At 49.1% G+C, this 18160-nt stretch overlaps 2 protein-coding genes across 2 annotated transcripts in view; both read left to right on the top strand.

The window, feature by feature from the left end:
• Nucleotides 1–3815: 3815 nt before the first annotated feature.
• On the top strand, nt 3816–4439 carry LOC107298818 (heat shock protein 30C-like). Its single transcript, XM_015828180.1, has one exon. The coding sequence runs from the start codon at nt 3816–3818 to the stop codon at nt 4437–4439; it is 624 nt and encodes a 207-aa protein (XP_015683666.1).
• A 5630-nt stretch (nt 4440–10069) lies between these two features.
• LOC107298819 (ubiquitin carboxyl-terminal hydrolase CYLD-like) overlaps nt 10070–18160 on the top strand; it is a 29512-nt gene continuing 21421 nt past the window's right edge. Inside the window, exons 1-2 of the mRNA XM_029286621.1 lie at nt 10070–10540; nt 14605–14883. Of these exons, the coding sequence (XP_029142454.1) occupies nt 10070–10540; nt 14605–14883 (750 nt within the window). The remainder of the gene's footprint in view (nt 10541–14604; nt 14884–18160) is intronic.

Genomic DNA, 18160 nt, shown 5'->3' with positions numbered 1-18160 from the left:
CTTTTGTCTTGAGATCCCTGGCTCCAAACTTTCTGATGGTTCCACATCTGCATTTGTATAAGACTAGCTACTGCCCTGGGCAGAGATGAGGCCAGGTTTGGTTTCTGCTTTTCAAAAAATGCTTTTAAAAATCCTTTTGGTGAACAATATTTTTTTCCTGCCTTTTTAATATTTCCTTCTCTGGGTTAACTTCCCACAACTGCTTCTGGAGGCAGGTTGTTCCACTGGTTAATTGTCCTCACTGTCAGGAAGTTTCTCCTTAGTTCCAGGTTGCTTCTCTCCTTGGTCAGTTTCCATCCGTTGCTTCTTGTCCTGCCTCCAGGCGCTTTGCAGAATAGCTTGACTCCCTCTTCTTTGGGGCAGCCCCTGAGATATTGGAACGCTGCTATCATGTCCCCCCTCGTCCTTCTCTTCATTAAACTAGACATTCCCAATTCCAGCAACCATTCCTTATATGCTTTAGTCTCCAGTCCCCTAATCATCTTTGTTGCTCTTCTCTGCACTCTTTCTAGAGTCTCAACATCTTTTTTACATCGTGGTGACCAAAACTGGATGCCGCATTCCAAGTGTGGCCTTACCAAGGGATTGTAAAGTGGTATTAACCCTTCACCTGATCTTGATTCTATCCCTCTGTTAATGCAGCCTAGCACTGTGTTGGCTTTTTTGGCAGCTGCAGCACACGGCTGGCTCTTATTTAAGGGATTGTCCACTAGGACTCCGAGATCCCTCTCACAGTTACTACTATTGAGCAAGGTACCCCCTTGCTCAATAGTAGTCACCAGGAGATGGGATGTTCTAGTCCCTCCTTAGCCCTGAAAGCCAACTTGGTGACTTTGGGCAAGTCCCTCTCTCTCTCAACCTATCCGTGAGGTACACAATAAATGTACATAGTTATAATTTTTCATTTCTGCTAAAGGAATAGGCATATAGAAGTACTTAACTAAGGTAAGATTGAGAATATCTTGGCAACGTTTTGTAGAATAGTGCACACTATTGCATATGGCATATAGCTTATGAATAACATCTTATTCATTTTAGATAAGGTTTATTCTTTATAAAAACTGTCTAGAGTTAGTATTTTAAATTGTAACTGTGAACCAAAGTGCAGCCATATTTAACCGAAGCAATGAACTCTGTTACACACACAGCTTCTAGAATGAAAAGCAGGCATTCTTATAGGTAAACAAGGGAAGACATAAGTCCTTTATAGTTGCAATTATCCAGTTTGGTTAACAGTTCACCTTGAACTGTTAGCAGGATCATGCCACAGAAAAGGGAGGGGAGAGGTGCACACAGAAAGTGGTATCCGTAAATTTATTCCCAATCCAGCAGTTTCCTTTCAATCGATAAGTTTTATTTAGGTATTTATTTAGAACGCTCCCATAATTTTATTCAGAACTGGCTGTCAGAAAACCGACAGCTAAAAACAGCATCATAACATCATAACACAATGAATATATATATACACATACACACACATATATACACATATATACATATACATATATACACATCTGTACATATGTGTCTGTACATGTGTATATATATATATATACACACACACACATATATATATATACATATGTATAGATATATATGTGTGTATATACAGTATATGTACACACATTAGTGACAGATTTTATCTTCCTGGGCTCCAAGATCACCACAGATGGGGACTGCAGCCAAGAAATTAAAAGACGCTTGCTCCTGGGGAGGAAAGCCATGGCAAATCTAGACAGCATACTAAAAAGCAGAGACATCACCCTGCCAACAAAAGTACGTATAGTCAAGGCCATGGTTTTCCCAGTTGCAACGTATGGCTGTGAAAGTTGGACCATAAGAAAGGCTGAGCGCCAAAGAATGGAGGCCTTTGAACTATGGTGCTGGAGAAGACTCCTGCGAGTCCCCTGGACTGCAAGGCCATCCAACCGGTCAGTCCTAGAGGAGATCAACCCTGACTGCTCTTTAGAAGGCCAGATCCTGAAGTGGAAACTCAAGTTCTTTGGCCACCTAATGAGAAGGAGGGACTCCCTGGAGAAGAGCCTGATGCTGGGAAAGATGGAGGGCAAGAGAAGAAGGGGACGACAGAGAAGGAGGGGGCTGGATGGAGTCCCTGAAGCAGGAGGCGTGAGCTTCAATGGACTCCAGAAGATGGTAGAGGACAGGAAGGCCTGGAGGAACCTTGTCCATGGGGTTGCGATGGGTCGGACACGACTTCTCAACTAACAACAACATATACACACATATACATACAGTATACATATATACATACACACACACACACACATATATATACACACACACACACATATATATATATACATACATACATATACGTATACATATATGGGGGGGCGGAGTCAATGGGCCAAATCCAATCCCTCTTGCATTACCAAAATATCAAAATAGCACCCAGTAGTGCCAAAATGCAGATAGTCCTCAAGTTATGACCACAGTTGAGCCCCCAAATGGATCATCCTCCAAAGTCACTGATAAAAATGTGGAATAGCACCCAGGGGATTTAACAAAATAACAGTGTTGGAAGGGACCTCGGAGGTCTTCTAGTCCAACCCCTTGCTCAGGCAGGAGACCCTATCCCATTCTGGACAGGTGGCTGTCCAGTCTCTTCTTAAAAGCCTCCAGTGATGGAGCACCCACAACTTCTGGAGGCAGGTCGTTCCACTGATTAATTGTTCTAGATAGCCTGGCCCTGTGCCACAGAGGGCTTTAAAGGTGAGGACTAGCAGCTTGAATTGCACCTGGGAGGAAACTGGGAACCATTGCAGCTCACAGAACAGAGGTGTAGTAACATGGGCAAGCTCCTGTCACTGCACACAGGGCTGTCTTCTGGACTAGTGGTAGCTTCTGGAGTGTCTTCAAGGGCAGCCCCACGTAGTATGCATTTGAGCAATCCAGACGGGAGGTGACTAAAACAGGAGAGACTGTGCAAAGCCTCCCAGTCCAGGAAAGGGACAATTGAAGCACCAGACCAAACACACACACACACACACACAATCACAGTTGCCACCTGCTCCTCTAACAGCAGCCCTGAGTCTAGGAGGACCCCCACCCCAAATTGCAGGGGTCCTGGAGGATTTACACCCTGGGGAATTCTGGGAGATGAAGTCAAAGGTCCCTCTGCCCCTTTTGAGAAGGACGTGTTAAGTGAGTGTTGAGGGCCACAGAGGATGGACTTGGTGGTACTTGAAACATGGGTTTTCTGGTATTTTAAGGCTTCTGGGAAATTACCGGCAAGACAATGGAGAAAGCAAATTTAAAAGAAAAGCCACGTGAATTAGCCAGTGCCAACAGCATTGCAAAAACCACCTCTCAAGTATCGCAAAGCCCATCCTCCCTGGCCCTCGTTTTGCCCCAGTTTACGACTTTCCTTGCCACCGTTGTTACGGGAAGCATTGCATTTGTTCAATTAGTCACACGGTTGTGTAAAGCACCACAGCTGTCACCAGGGAGCCGGACCTCTGCCAGGGCTATTTGTAAAAGATGTCACTGCCCTGGAGCTTTGCCCAAAATTGCGCGAAGGGCGGGTAAACAGCCAGGCGGTGTGTGTGTATGTGTGTGTGTGCGCACGCGTGCCTTCCAGGATAAAAGCCACCCTGCCATCCGGGCTGTGCAGTCAGCGGTTGCAGAGTGGGTTCCCATCGCCTGTGGAGTGGAGGAGCGATAATAATAAGAATAGAATAGAATAGAGCTGGAAGGGACCTTGAAGGTCTTCTAGTCCAGCCCTTCTACCATCTCTATCAACTCTACCATCTCAGACAAGTGACTGTCCAGCCTCTTCTTAAAATCCTCCAGGGATGGAGCGCCCACGGTTTACGGGCTTGTGGATCCTGCCGGAGGCCGAGCTGTGGGGCTTTGCCCGTCAGCCCGATGGGGACTTCCGACGGTGGGCCAGTGGGAGCCTCTTCCACCAGCCGGTGGGCGACCCGCAGGGCCCTTTGAACCCGGCGGACCGGCTGCGCGTGGTGCTGCTGGACGCCTGCCCATTGCTGGCCCTGGAGGAGCCCGGTCCCAGCTCGAAGGGGCGGACGTGGATGCCATTCCCCCGTGGGCGCGGCCGGCACCAGCTGGCCCTCGACGTGGGTGGCTTCTCGGCGGAGGAGCTGTCGGTCAGTCTGGAGGGGAGGAAGCTGACGGTCCTGGGCCAGCACGAGCAGGAGACGGCGGCCCTGGACGGCTGCCTGTGCCGGGAGACCCGCCAGGTGCGCCAGGAGCTGCTGCTGCCCCCCGACGCCGACCTGGAAGCCCTGACCTGCGCCCTGGCCCACGACGGGCATCTCCGCGTCCAGGCCCCGCGCCTGCAGCGCACCATCCCGGTCACCGTGGAGAGGAGCCCGTCCGAGACCGGCGAGACGGACGGAGGGGCCGAGGCCAGCGCTGCGGGAGGAGGCGAGAAGCTGGACGGGTCGGGGGAGCAGTGAGGCCGCTTCCAGCCCAGCGTTCCGGTTAGCGGCTTTGGACGGCGTTTTTCCAGGCGTCACGCAGCAGCGAGGATGGGGCCGGGGTCCTTCTGTATGTAGCAGCTGCGGGGGGAGAGGAGGCACTTCTGTCGCTTCATTCACACGACTCGGGTTCTGAGCAGTTCTTGGCCAATAAAGCTGCTTTCCGTCAGACTCGCTTTGGCTGGCCTGAGTTAATTGGGGGGGGCACTGGTGGGGGTACCTCAGGAATGGAACAGAACAGAATAGAAATAAAATAGGATAGGATAGAACAGAATATAGAATAGAATAGAATAGAAATAGATAATGAATAGAATAGAAAGATGAGTAGAATAGAATAGAAATAGATGAATAGAATAGAATTAGATGATGAATAGAATAGAATAGAATAGAATAGAATAGAAAATGGATAGAATAGAATAGAATAGAATAGAATAGAAAATATGGAATGGAATGGAATGGAATAGAATAAAAATAATGAATAGAATAGAAAGATGAGTAGAATAGAATAGAAATAGATGAATAGAATAGAATTAGATGAATAGAATAGAATTAGATGATGAATAGAATAGAAAATATGGAATGGAATGAATAGAAAATATGGAATGGAATTGTATGGAATGGAATAGAATAGAAATAATGAATAGAATAGAAAGATGAGTAGAATAGAAATAGATGAATAGAATAGAATAGAACAGAAAATATGGAATGGAATAAAATAGAATAGAAAATATGGAATGAAATAGAATAGAATTAGAATAGAAATAGATAAGATGATGAATAGAATAGAAATAGATGAATAGAATTTGATGATGAATAGAATAGAATAGAATAAACTTTATTGTCACTTTCAATGCACACTAATCGGCATGCATTAAAATGACATTTCGTTGCATGCAGCTCTCAAAGGGTCACCACCTCCAATATACAATACAGAAGCATGACAAAAGATTATGCATATAATCACACACATACAAATATATAACACAGAGAAGCAACACAGTCTAGTTCGGAAGTAGACATGTACATGACGAGGAAAAAGAATCCTCTGAATCCAGCGGGTCGCTCCTAAGGACCCGGGTAAGGGGGAGCGTGGGACAGTTGGGTGATGGGGGGGCATGGAGAACCTAAAACGGAGCATCTTCGGTTTTCGGTTGCANGAAATCCTGGGGGGGGAGATGCCTGGGGCCCCAGGAGTGTCCCTCGGAACGCCAAACGGCCAGGGGGCTTAAATCCCCTCTGAAGGGCCGAGAGGGTGGGGGCGGATTTCACCTTGGGGGGGGCATGATGTTCCAGAGGCACAAAAGTCTCTTCGCCTGGTCCCCCCTGCCATCCTGGCTTCCTGGACCAATGCAGTCAGCATCATCCCGCTTCCGCTGCTGTGGGTGGCAGGGGCCCCCAACCTTTTGGGGCCCAGGAATCAGTTTTGTGGAAGAGAATTTTTCCATGGACAGGGAGGGTGTGAGGGAAAGGAGGAGGAGAAGCACGCAACCTAGATCCCGTGCATGCAGTTTTTCTTGCCCACGGCTCACCTCCAGCTATGTGGCCCGGTTCCTAACAGGCCACGTACTGGTACCGGTCTGCAGCTTGGGGGGGCGGGGGAACCCCTGGCCTACAGAATTTCTGGCAAGCAAGACCAGGCTATTGGCCAACTCTGCCTCTTTATTTGAGCATCTTGTCATCCTGGAAGATCCGGCAGAAGGATCTTCTGGAGCTGCCTCTGAAAGGGCCCCCGGAGCCCGGCAGGTTCAGGGTGCCTGCCACAGTTTACCAAGCAGGGCTGGGTAGTCCCTGGATGGGAGACCACCAGGAAACCTCCGGGCGGGCAGCTACGTTGAAGATGCTCCAAAGGGTCCCGAAAGAAGGCGATGCTTGGGGAGGTTTTTTTGCCCCACCCCCAGAAATCCAGAGGGACACGTGGTGATCCCGAAGACCCTGACGGGACCCAGAGTAGAGACCCCAGAGGAAAGGGCACCTCCAGGCGAGCCCCAGCGAGGATTTGATCAGCCTTTCGGAACGGAGACCACCAGGAAATCCCAGGATCGTGGGATACGCTGAGAAGGGGAAAAAAAAACACAACCTCCTCCGACAGAAGCAATCGCGGTTCAGGTCGGTGCTCAAACTAGACACGTGTCATGTTACATTCCGACGAGCTCCCAGCCTTCCGGTTGAACTTCTGCCTGGCTTCTGCCAAAGGAGGAGGGAGGAGTCTTGTGATCCATGCCGGAGGGGGGGGGAGATCCTGGGGTGCCCCCCCTTCATTCATGGGGCTGTAAGGGATCCCTTCGCCAGACTCCAGAACCCTCGGACTACAAGGCCCATCAGCCTCCGCCACCGCGGCTGCGGATAATGGGTTTTGGAGTCAGCCGCCGGTGAGTGGTGCGGGCGCAGAGGGCGACCCCGCCCCGCCCTCAATGACGCTAGGGAGGGTCTCCCCCTCCCTTCTCCCTCCCTCCCGAGGTGCGGGAAATCCCCGGCTGGAGCCACGTGATGGGGTTTCCCCCCGCTCCGCCCCGCCCCTCCTCGGATGGCGCTTCCGATTGGCCAAGCCTTGGCGTCCATCAAGGGAAAAGGGAGGGGAAACCGAACTCTCCGTGTGTGCCCCCCTTCTCCCCCCTCCTTTCCATCCCGTCGTTGATTGGGTGAGCCTTGACGTCCATCAAGAGGAAAGGGCGGGAACAGAGAAGTCTCCGTGCGCCCTTCTCACCCCCTCCCTTCCCTCCCGTCGTTGATTGGGCGAGCCTTGGCGTCCATCAAAGGGAAGGGGAGGGAAAAGAGAACTGTCCGTGCGCTCTTCTCCCCCCTCCCTTCTATCCCGTCGTTGATTGGGCGAGCCATGGCGTCCATCAAGAGGAAAGGGCGGGAAAAGAGAACTCTCCGTGCCCCTCCTTCTCCCCCCTTCCTTCCACTGATTGGACGAGCCGCTTGGCGGCGGCGCCCTGATTTGTCGTCGCGGCCGCCGATTGGCCGTCCGTGGGTCGACGTCACGCCCGTCGCCTGGCCGACTGAGGGGAACCCCGTTTCCTCAGAGTTTACCTCAGAAGCGGCCGGGGCGGCTCCTTCTTCTCCGCTTTCGGACCGGGCGAGTGACGAGCCACGGCGGAGGCGAGCCAGGCCGGCCTCTCGCTCCGTCTCTCCCGCCGAGAGGAGCCGAGGAGCCCCAGTCCCGCCGTCGGGCCGGCTCCGGAGCTGCCGCCGCCCCGCCGGCTCCTTCCCGCCGCTGGAAGAAGGCCGAGGCCGGGCGACGAGAGGCTTCGGGGAAGGCCCGGGGCGGCCGAGGGAGCCGTCGCGGGGGCCTCGCTCCTTCCCCCTCTCCTGCTTCTTCCTCCCTGCCTTCAGGCGGCCTTTGACTCCCGGCCGCCTCAGAGGTAGATTTTCTCCGTCGTGGCCGGGCGCTCACCTGGCCTTTCGGGTCTTCCAACCGTGAAAAGGCCTCCTCCTCGTAGCTGCTGGTTGCCCTTCAGACGTGGCCTCTTGAATACAGGCGGTCCTCGACTTACGACGGCTCGTTTAGCGACCGTCCCGAGTTGCAACGGCCCTGGGGAAAAAAGGGACTTGTGACCGTTTTTCACACTTTTCGACCGTAGCCGCATCTCCAGGGTCCCATGATCGAAATTCAGACCGCCCGGCAAACTGACTCGTATTTATGACGGTCGCAGCCGCATCCCCAGGGTCACGTGATCAAAATTCAGCGGCGCAGCAACTGATTCGTATTTATGACGGTCGCAGCGTGTCCCGCGATCCCCTTTTGTGACCTTCTGACCAGCAAAGTCAAGGGGGGGGGAACCAGACTCACTTAACGACCGTGTGACTGACATAACCACTGCAGGGCTTCACTTAAGAACCGTGGCCAGAAAGGTCGTAAAATGGGGCAGAGCTCACTTCACAAATTTCTCAGTGACATAAATTTTGGGCCCAATGGTGGTCGTAAGTTGAGGACTACCTGTGCTTACAACTCTATGTCATCTATTGATTGATTATACGCCTCAAATGTTGGCCTGACCAATCACAATAAGTTGATTTTTCAGCCTGTTCGTTTGTCCCCTAACCTGGCCTTTCACGGTGCCCTGTAGCTGAGTCTGTACAAGATTAAAATATGCACAAATTAAACAGATCTTGCCCAGAATTAATTGAATTCTGTTGCACTGGCCATGAGGTCCTCAAGTGTACACTGATCAGAACACAAAAGGGCAGGATTACATATTTATTTATTTATTTATTTATAATAAGACTTATATGCCGCCCTTCTCCCCCATGGGACTCAGGGCGGCTCACAGCATATTAAAAACAATACAAAACATTTCCCTATAAAAGCCAATTAAAAACCAAATATTTGTAGCTGTGTCTTGTTTAAAATCATTAAAAATTGTCCCTATTTAAAAATTCACCCTAGGTCAGTCCCGCTTGCTGAAAAAGCCATGTCTTGAGGGCGCGGCGGAAGGTTAAGAGATCCGGAATCATCCGAATCTCGGGGGGGTAGTTCGTTCCAGAGGGTGGGGGCACCCACAGAGAAGGCCCTCCCCCTGGGGGTCGCCAGCCGACATTGCTTGGCCGACGGCACCCTGAGGAGGCCCGCTCTGTGGGAGCGTACCGGTCTGTGGGAGGGAATCTGTGGCAGAAGGCGGTCTCGGAGGTATCCAGGTCCTATATGTGTTGTAGTCTGCTTGTTGCCACAATCCCTGGGATGTGGACGTCTCTGCTGTACAAAATGCCAGTGTACTACTCCTGTTGTTGTTCCAAGTATAAATATATTGTGTCGCAAATGTAGTTGACTTGTCAACTTTGGGGAACGTATGAGCCCTGGTCGCACCGTGGTTAGAATGCAGCATTGCAGGCTAATTCTGCCCACTGCCAGCAGTTCAATCCTGACCGGCTCAAGGTTGACTCAGCCTTCCGTCCTTCCGAGGTCGGTAAAATGAGGACCCAGATTGTTGGGGGCAAATAGGCTGACTCTGTAAACCGCTTAGAGAGGGCTGTAAAGCACTGTGGAGCGGTATATAAGTCTGAGTGCTATTGCTTAGGAAGGATGGATGGATGGATGGATGGATGGATGGATGGATGGAAGGAAGGAAGGAAGGAAGGAAGGAAGAAAGGAAGGAAGGAAGGAAGGAAGGAAGGAAGGAAGGAAGGAAGGAAGGAAATGAGAAGGAAGTGGTGATGCACAGGAGTTCAATTTTGATGAAGTTCAAGGTTGACTCAGCCTTCCATCCTTCCGAGGTTGGTAAAATGAGGACCCAGATTGTTAGGGGGCAACAGGCTGCCTCTAAACTGCTTAGAGAGAGGACTGTAAAGCACTGTGAAGCAGTATATGTCTAAGTGCTATTGCTGCTATCTTTGCAATGTCATCAAAACACGCCCGACAAGATTCCTTTGGAGCCATTGTTCTGTGAACGTGCTTCGGACGGCCTTCAAACAATTTTCATGGTCCTTGCTCTAAATAAATAAATGATCCTTGGAGATCAGGAGTACCCCCGCTGGCTGGCTTAATCTTCTCTAGCTCAGTTTCAGTTTCGGTGTATGTTTGTACGGGGCTATTTTTATATCTGAGAAAATGAATTGGGTCAGAGGCTGATCGTGCCTTTTATTTAATTTAGGGCCGAAGAAGTCGTAAGATGGACGCCACAGTCACACGCAGTTCTTACCAGCCTCCGCAGTTGGACAGGAACATGTACTACATCTTCACCGAAAACCACCATTACGGCAGCAAGGTTTTCCAGGCAGGCAGCATGTGTTACCTGAAAGAGCAGACGTACCTGCAGCACATTAGCAGGACGTCCACTCGCTTGTGGAGGTTTGTCATGGAGCAGGATGGCTCCGTGGCTACTTTGGACGTGGAAAGCCTGCAGCCGGTGAACGAGAAGATGGCCGACTTCCTTTTGGCCATTAGCAACGCTCAGGAACGTTTGAACTGTTTTCTAGACAGGCAAGCTCTAGAGGCTGCCATGATGGCCGAAGAAGGCCAGCAGGTCTTGGTCGATCTGGGAGATCAGTTTTCCCCCGCTACCGTCCGCTATATTGGAAGACTTCACCACAGCCCTTTACCATCAGGGCTCCACCCAATTTACTTTGGAGTGGAATTGCAGGTAACAATGGATGATTATTTTTCTGCCAGGAGGTGACAAAGTACAGGTAGTCCTCGACTTACGTTTCATTTAGTGACCGTTCGAAGTTACAATGGCAATGAAAAAAATGTGACTTAACGGCCGTTTTTCACAGTTACGACCTTCGCAGCATCCCCCGGATCGTGTGATCCAAACTCAGATGCTGGGCAGCTGGTCCATACTTATGACCACTGCAGTGTCCCAGGATCACACCTTCCCTTTTTGCGACCTTCTGACAAACCAAGTCAATGTGGAAGCCAGATTCGCTTAACATCCAGGTTACTGACTTATCAATTGCAGCGATTCACTTCACAATTGTGGCGAGAAAAGTCACTTAACAAATGTCTCGGTAACAGAAAATTTGGGGGGAAGGGGCTCAGATTGTGGTCGTAAGTTGAGGACTCTCTGTAGTCAACTTAACCTGTTGTATGCGGACCTGTCTCTTCATCACCGGGTTAATAATAATAGTAATAATAATAATAATAATAATAATAATAATAATAATAATAATACTGTTGGAAGGGACCTTAGAGGTCATCGAGTCCAACCCCCTGCTCAGACAGGAAACCTTATGCCATTTCAGACAAATGGCTGTCCCGTCTCTTCTTAAAAACCTCCAGTGTTGGAGCATTCACCGCTTCTGGAGGCAGGTTGTTCCACTGGTTAATTGTTCTAACTGTCAGGAAGTTTCTCCTTAGTTCTAGATTGCTTCTCTCCTTGATCACATGTTACATGGCGAGTTTTTAACTTAAGCACGAATAGAAATTTTCTGTTTTGGAAGTATGAAAATTTAAAATACAAGTAGCCCTTGACTTACGATCATCCGCCATTCAAAGTTATATCAATAAAGGAGAATATTTGTAGCTCAGGGCTGAAATGAGGAGTCCTTTGTGCCCTCTGGGCTTGGCTGTTTTCTTGCAGACCTTTCATTATCTAAACCAGGGGTAGTCAACCTTGACTCTTTTATGACTCGTGGACTTCAACTCCCAGAATTCCTGAGCCAGCTGTGCTGGCTCAGGAATTCTGGGAGTTGAAGTCTACGAGTCATAAAAAAGCCAAGGTTGACTACCCCTGATCTAAACTGATATGCTCAAAGATTACGTGGCACTGAAAAAAAGTGAGTTATCAGCAAGTGTTCACACTTAACCCATGGTCACAGGATCAAAATTCAGGCATTTGGTTAACCGGCATGTATGCGTGACAGTTGCACCATCACAAGGTCACGTGGTCACCCTTTGTAACTTCCTGGGGGCTTCCGACAAGCAAGGTCAATTTGCTTAACAACTGCACGGTTCGCTTAACAGCTTGGGCAAAAAGAAAAAAGTTTGTAAAATGGGGCAAAACTCACTTATCAACGGCCTTGCTTAGCAACAGAAATGTTAGGCTCAATTATGGTCGTACGTCATGAATTACTTGTATGCTGTGGACTCCAGCAGCCAAAGAATTCCAACTGGCGGGATCCAGGAAGAGAGTTTTCTCTGCCGTTCCCCCCAGCATGTGGAACACACACACACCCTTGGGTTGACACGAGCCCCCTACTCACCTAGCATTGCGGCGCCCCCTTGCACGGGATGTCCAGAGAAGCCCCCAGCCCCCTAGCTTTTAATCAATTTTAACATTCATTGCCGGTTTTAAATTTTACATACTGTTAATAATAATAATAATAATAATAATAATAATAATAATAATAATAATAATAAAGTTGGAAGGGACCTTGGAGGTCATTGAGTCCAACCCCCTGCTCAGACAGGAAGCCATACACCATTTCGGACAAATGGCTGTCCAGTCTCTTCTTAAAAACTTCCAGTGTTGGAGCATTCACCGCTTCTGGAGGCAGGTTGTTCCACTGGTTAATTGTTCTAACTGTCAGGAAGTTTCTCCTTAGTTCTAGGTTGCTTCTCTCCTTGATCAGTTTCCATCCGTTGCTTCTTGTGCTTCCTTCAGGCGCTTTGGAGAAGAGCTTGACTCCCTCTTCTTTGGGGCAGCCCCTGAGATACTGGAAGACTGCTACCATGTCCCCCCTCGTCCTTCTCTTCGTTAAACTGGACATACCCAATTCCAGCAACTGTTCCTTATATGCTTTAGCCTCCAGTCCCCTAATCATCTTTGTTGCTCTTTGTACTCTTTCTAGAGTCTCAGCATCTTTTTTCCATTGTGGTGACCAAAGCTGGATGCAGTATTCCAAGTGTGGCCTTACCAAGGCCTTGTAAAGTGGTATTAACACTTCACGTGATCTTGATTCCATCCCTCTGTTAATGCAGCCTAGCACTGTGTTGGCTTTTGTGGCAGCTGCAGCACACTGCTGGCTCCTATTTAAGTGATTGTCCACTAGGACTCCGAGATCCCTCTCACAGTTACTACTATTGAGCAAGGTACACCCTATAGTATACCTGCACATTTGGTTTTTCTTGCCTAAATGTAGAACCTTACTTTTTTCACCATTGAATTTCATTTTGTTAGATAGCGCCCAGTGTTCAAGTCTGTCCATGTCCTCCTGTATCTTAAGCCTGTCTTCTGATGCTTTTAAAGTTTTTATTCCATACTGTCCAGAGTTCCTCCGTAAGGGAGATGGGTAGTTCTTAAATACAACCATTAAACAAACAAATATTAGTGATATTAGTGAGTTTTATTCTGTTGAATGTTTATGGTATGAATCTAGATCGGATTTGAGCCCCTACATTTTTTGTTGCTAAGGGAAACGTCTGTTACGTAATTTTTTACCCCATTTTACGACTTTTCTTGCCACCGTTGTTAAGCGAATCATTGCAATTGTTAAGTTGTTAAGTGAATCTGGCTTCCCCCATGGACTCTGCTTGTCAGAAGGTCGCAAAAAGGGGATCATGTGACCCTAGGACCTCGCAACCGTCGTAAATATGAACCAGTTGCCAAGCGTCCCATTTTGGTCACACGACCGTGGGGAGGCTGCATCGGTTGCGTGAAAAATGGCTATAAGTTACATTTTTCAGTGCCGCCGTAACTTTGAACGGTCACTAAATGGCCTGTTGTAAGTCAAGGGCTACCTGTATCAGGATTCTGCTGACTCCTCTGAAGGGTTTCTGGGCTAATAGTCACCGTTGCTGCTGGGGAATTCTGGGAGCTGAAGTCCACCTGTTGGATGATGGCTGGGGGAGTTGAAGTCCACCTGTCTTAAGAGTTGCCATGGTTGAGACATACCGAATTACTGCAGTGCGCCCAGAAAAATTCAACCTCCACCCCAAATCTAAGGGAGATTATCTCCCTGGGGAAAGAGTTTTGACTTGCTTTAACCTAAGCCAGGGGTAGGCCACCTTGGCTCTTTTATGACTCGTGGACTTCAACTCCCAGAATTCCTGAGCCAGCCATGGCTAAGCTTGGAAACTTCTCCCTTTCCCCTCAGCGTGGCTGGCTCAGGAATTCTGGGAATTGAAGTCCACGAGTCATAAAAGAGCCAAGGTGGCCTACCCCTGGTCTATATTATGGGTGTCCAACCATAGGAACTTTAAGACTTTGGACTTCAACTCCCAGAATTCCTGAGCCAGCCATGCTGAGGAGAAAGGGAGAGGTTTCCAAGCTGAGCCATGCTGGCTCAGGAATTCTGGGAGTTGAAGTCCACGAGTCATAAAAGAGCCAAGGTGGCCTACCCCTGCTCTAAGAGGCTCACCACTTAGAGCAGGAGGACTTAGGAAAGGGGTAGGCAACCTTGGCTCTTTTATGACTTGTGGACTTCAATTCCCAGAATTCCTGAGCCAGCATGGGGGAGCCATAGCCCCCTTGATGACTGGTGGACTTCAACTCCCAGAATCCCTGAGCCAGCATGGCTCAGCTTGGAAACCTCTCCCTTTCCCCTCAGCGTGGCTGGCTCAGGAATTCTGGAAGTTGAAGTCCACAAGTCATAAAAGAGCCAAGGTTGCCTTCCCCTGACCTAAGCAGATGCCCTGGGGATAGGCTGGGGAATTCTGGGAGTCGAAGTCCACAAATCTTAAAGCTTTGCCAAGGTTGGGCACCCCTGTCCTCAAGCTATGCTGCGGAGGCCCCTCAATCCTGACACCTGTCTGCTACTTCTCCAGGATGGCGGCGAAGGCCGAGGCTACTGTGCTGGCACCTACCACGGGGCAGAATACTTCAAGTGTAAACCCAAGTGCGGCCTTTTCCTGCCATTCAACAAACTGCAGTTTCTGCCGGGGTCAGAGGACAACCAGGTGGAGGCGAAGAGGCAGAAGGCTGATGGAATCGTGCCGGTGAAAATGGGCGACACCGTCGGCTTTTATTTAGACGACGCCTTCACGCGAGGGATCGTCCTGGAGGTGTATCAGAAAGGAAATGAGTGGCTGGCGAAAGTATGTCCGGTAAGAAGGTCTAGAAGAGAAAATTAACGCCTGGAATTTATCTGTCGGTTTCATTCGCTTGTTTCTGTCGCCCCCCCAAAGGTGCTTTTCTAAAGGCAACTGGACTTTCTTTTCGAAAACGTTTCGCTTCTCATCCAAGAAGCTTCTTCAGTTCTTCAGTTCTTGGAGGAGAAGCGAAAATGTTTTCAAAGAAGAAGAAGAGAAAAAAAACAAAGTCCAGTTGCCATTTGGAAAAAGCAGCTTTGGGACGACGTCGGCAAGCACAGACAAGCTCAGAGAGCACCAAGGACTACACAGAAAACGGTCAGCAATTAATCCAGTCTGAATAAGAAGCTTTTGGTTCCCCACTTGTAAAAATGATGTATCTCAGCGTTTGAGGTGGCTCCTTCGATTTCAAGCTCATCTTAATAACAATAATAATAGTAATAGTAATAGTAATAGTAATAATAAAGTTGGAAGGGACCTTGGAGGTCATCTAGTCCAACCCCTTGCTCAGGCACGAAACCCTATATCATTTCAGACAAATCCTATATCATTTCAGACAAATAACCAATCTTGGTTACGGAGTCCTTGATGTGGGGTTTGCTTCGCATTTAAATACAGCAGCCCACCTGCTGGTCTCGCCGGGGAGGGGGGTATGGTGAGATGTGGTTTTCTCCTTGGTTTTTCCTAGGGCAGTGGTAGCGAACCTATGGCACGCGTGCCAAAGGCGGCACTCAGAGCCCTCTCTGTGGGCACACAGGCCATGCCCTGGAGATGGCAACCGTCCCTCTTCAACCAGCCGCCCACTAACTCGCCGAGGTCCCACATGGCCAGATGCATCCCAGCACCCATGCGCTCGCTGGCCTCTGTGTGCAGAGGTCAGTGGTGTCAGGCAGCTGCCGCCCCTGCCACACCTTGCCCTGTGACAATGGCACCCCCGCCCTGCCTCGCCTCACCCCACAGGACAAGCCTCCTGCCCACCGCCCCACCTGATAGAGACCCCCTGGATCTCCCCCAACCCTGCCCGGCCCTCACAGGCATCCCTCCCCACAAGCAACATTGAGGTGATCACGCCCACCTTGGCCACTCTCACCCAATCTGCCATGACCACCACAGCCATGCCCACCGAGTGGGCCATGCCCACCTGGCACCCAGTGATAAATAAGTAGGTTTTGGGTTGCAGTTTGGGCACTCAGTCTCTAAAAGGTTCGCCATCACTGTCCTAGGGTATTCCCAGGAGTCTGGCATTCAGACAAGTCAGCCCTCAACAGACCCATAGAGATAAACCTTGTTTTCACCACCGTTCAAAGGAGACCATGAAAAAGCTAAGAAGGAAGCGATAAGGCCGGCTGAGGAATTCTGGGAGTTGAAGTCCACAAGAAACGCATTGGGTTGGAGGCACATTAAGAGGTTGGGGTCCATACGATTCTTTCCGTCCACGCATTTTGTAACTTCCTTGGATAACCAGATAGCGCTGGGCAGAGTTACAAGGAATAATGGCTTTTCTTATTTTGAGGGAGAAAAATATGAGACGGTATTCTCTTTCAGAAAACCGCCACACCCTTAAATCCGTTCGTTTGCTTTGCTTCTTTGACAGGAAAGGGAATAAAGTTTTGCAAAAGCTTGCATTGCTTGCTTTGAGGAAGGTAGAAGGAAATTGGAAGCGAATCAGCTTGCGGGAGTCCAGTGTCTCTGCAGGGGACATATGGGGACATAGTGCCAAACATGGATGCTTACAATAAAACATAAATGAAAGCTAGTCGCCACGGTAATGAGATCTTTGAGGCAAGGCGCCGGAGTGATCAGAAAAGATAAAATCTGGAATGAGCTCGTAAGAGAAAGAAGCGGCATGGAACCAATCTTAAACCACATACAAAGACAGCAGATAAAGAGGTTTGCTCCCCTGGAGAGAACGTCTTGGGATTCTATATAATACAATAATAAAGTTGGAAGGGACCTTGGAGGTCATCTAGTCCAACCCCCTGCTCAGGCAGGAAACCCTATACCATTTCAGACAAATGGCTGTCCAGTCTCTTCTTAAAAACTTCCAGTGTTGGAGCATTCACCGCTTCTGGAGGCAGGTTGTTCCACTGGTTAATTGTTCTCACTGTCAGGAAGTTTCTCCTTAGTTCCAGGTTGCTTCTCTCCTTGATCAGTTTCCATCCGTTGCTTCTTGTCCTGCCTTCAGGTGCTTTGGAGAAGAGATTGACTCCCTCTTCTTTGTGGCAGCCCCTGAGAGATTGGAACACTGCTATCATGTCCCCCCTCGTCCTTCTCTTCATTAAACTAGACACACCCAATTCCAGCAACCGTTCCTTATATGCTTTAGCCTCCAGTCCCCTAATCATCTTTGTTGTTCCATACCATAGAAGGCATATACAAAAAGAGGAGAAGGTCAAAGAACAAGAGTTGCAGGATTTGGGTATGGCTAGTCTAGAGAAAACAGGGACTGGGGGTGACACGATAGCAGCGTTCCAATATTTGAAGGGCTGTCACAAAGAAGCGGGGTGTCAGCTATTCTCCAAAGCACCAGAAGGCAGGACAAGAAACAATGGAAACTAATCAAGGAGAGAAGCAAATCTGGAATTAAGGAGAAACTTCCTGACAGCGAGGACAATTAATCAGCGGAACGACTCCCTTCAGAAGTTCTGGGTGCTCCATCACTGGAGGTTTTGAAGAAGAGACTGGACAGCCACCTGTCTGAAATGGCATAGGGTCTCCTGCTTGAGCAAGGGGTTGGACTGGAAGACCTCCAAGGTCCCTATCAATCCTATTATTGTAGGAGATGACCAGGCCAGGCCGGAGGGAGGGAGGGCCCATCAGTTTAGAATCTCTTCATGCCCACGAGAGATCTACATCCAGCCCGCCTTGAATTCTGTTGATTCTTATCTACTGTCAATTTGCCTTGGCTGTTAGTAGTCCAGATGTACTTGCATTTTTCCGAAAGGAAATCATTTTTTCTCCAACTAATGTTATTTTAAATTTACAGAGATATTTTAAATTATCTACGAATAAAATAGAGAGGCAGGTGTCATCCAAACTCCCTTTAGTGTAAAGAGGACTTCATTTCTCATAAATATAGGAAGAAAAGAAGAAATAGGGGTGACATGGTAACAGTATTCCAGTATTTGAGGGGCTGCCACAAAGAAGAGGAGGGGGTCAAATTATTCTCCAAAGGACCAGAGGGCAGGACAAGAAACAATGGTTGGAAACTGACCATAGAGAGAAGCAACCTGGAATTAAGGAGAAGCTTCCTGACTGTGAGGACAATTAACCAGTGGAACAGCTTCCCTCC

This window comes from Protobothrops mucrosquamatus, unplaced genomic scaffold (assembly GCF_001527695.2).
Source record: "Protobothrops mucrosquamatus isolate PMUCROS unplaced genomic scaffold, P.Mucros_1.0 scaffold4303, whole genome shotgun sequence".
NCBI classification, from domain to species: Eukaryota; Metazoa; Chordata; class Lepidosauria; order Squamata; family Viperidae; genus Protobothrops; species Protobothrops mucrosquamatus.
This window is presented reverse-complemented; position numbering and strand designations above follow the sequence as displayed.

What these genes read in the sequence shown, in the direction of transcription:
- LOC107298818 (XM_015828180.1), top strand. Translation starts at nt 3,816, where the DNA reads ATGGAGCGCCCACGGTTTACGGGCTTGTGGATCCTGCCGGAGGCCGAG.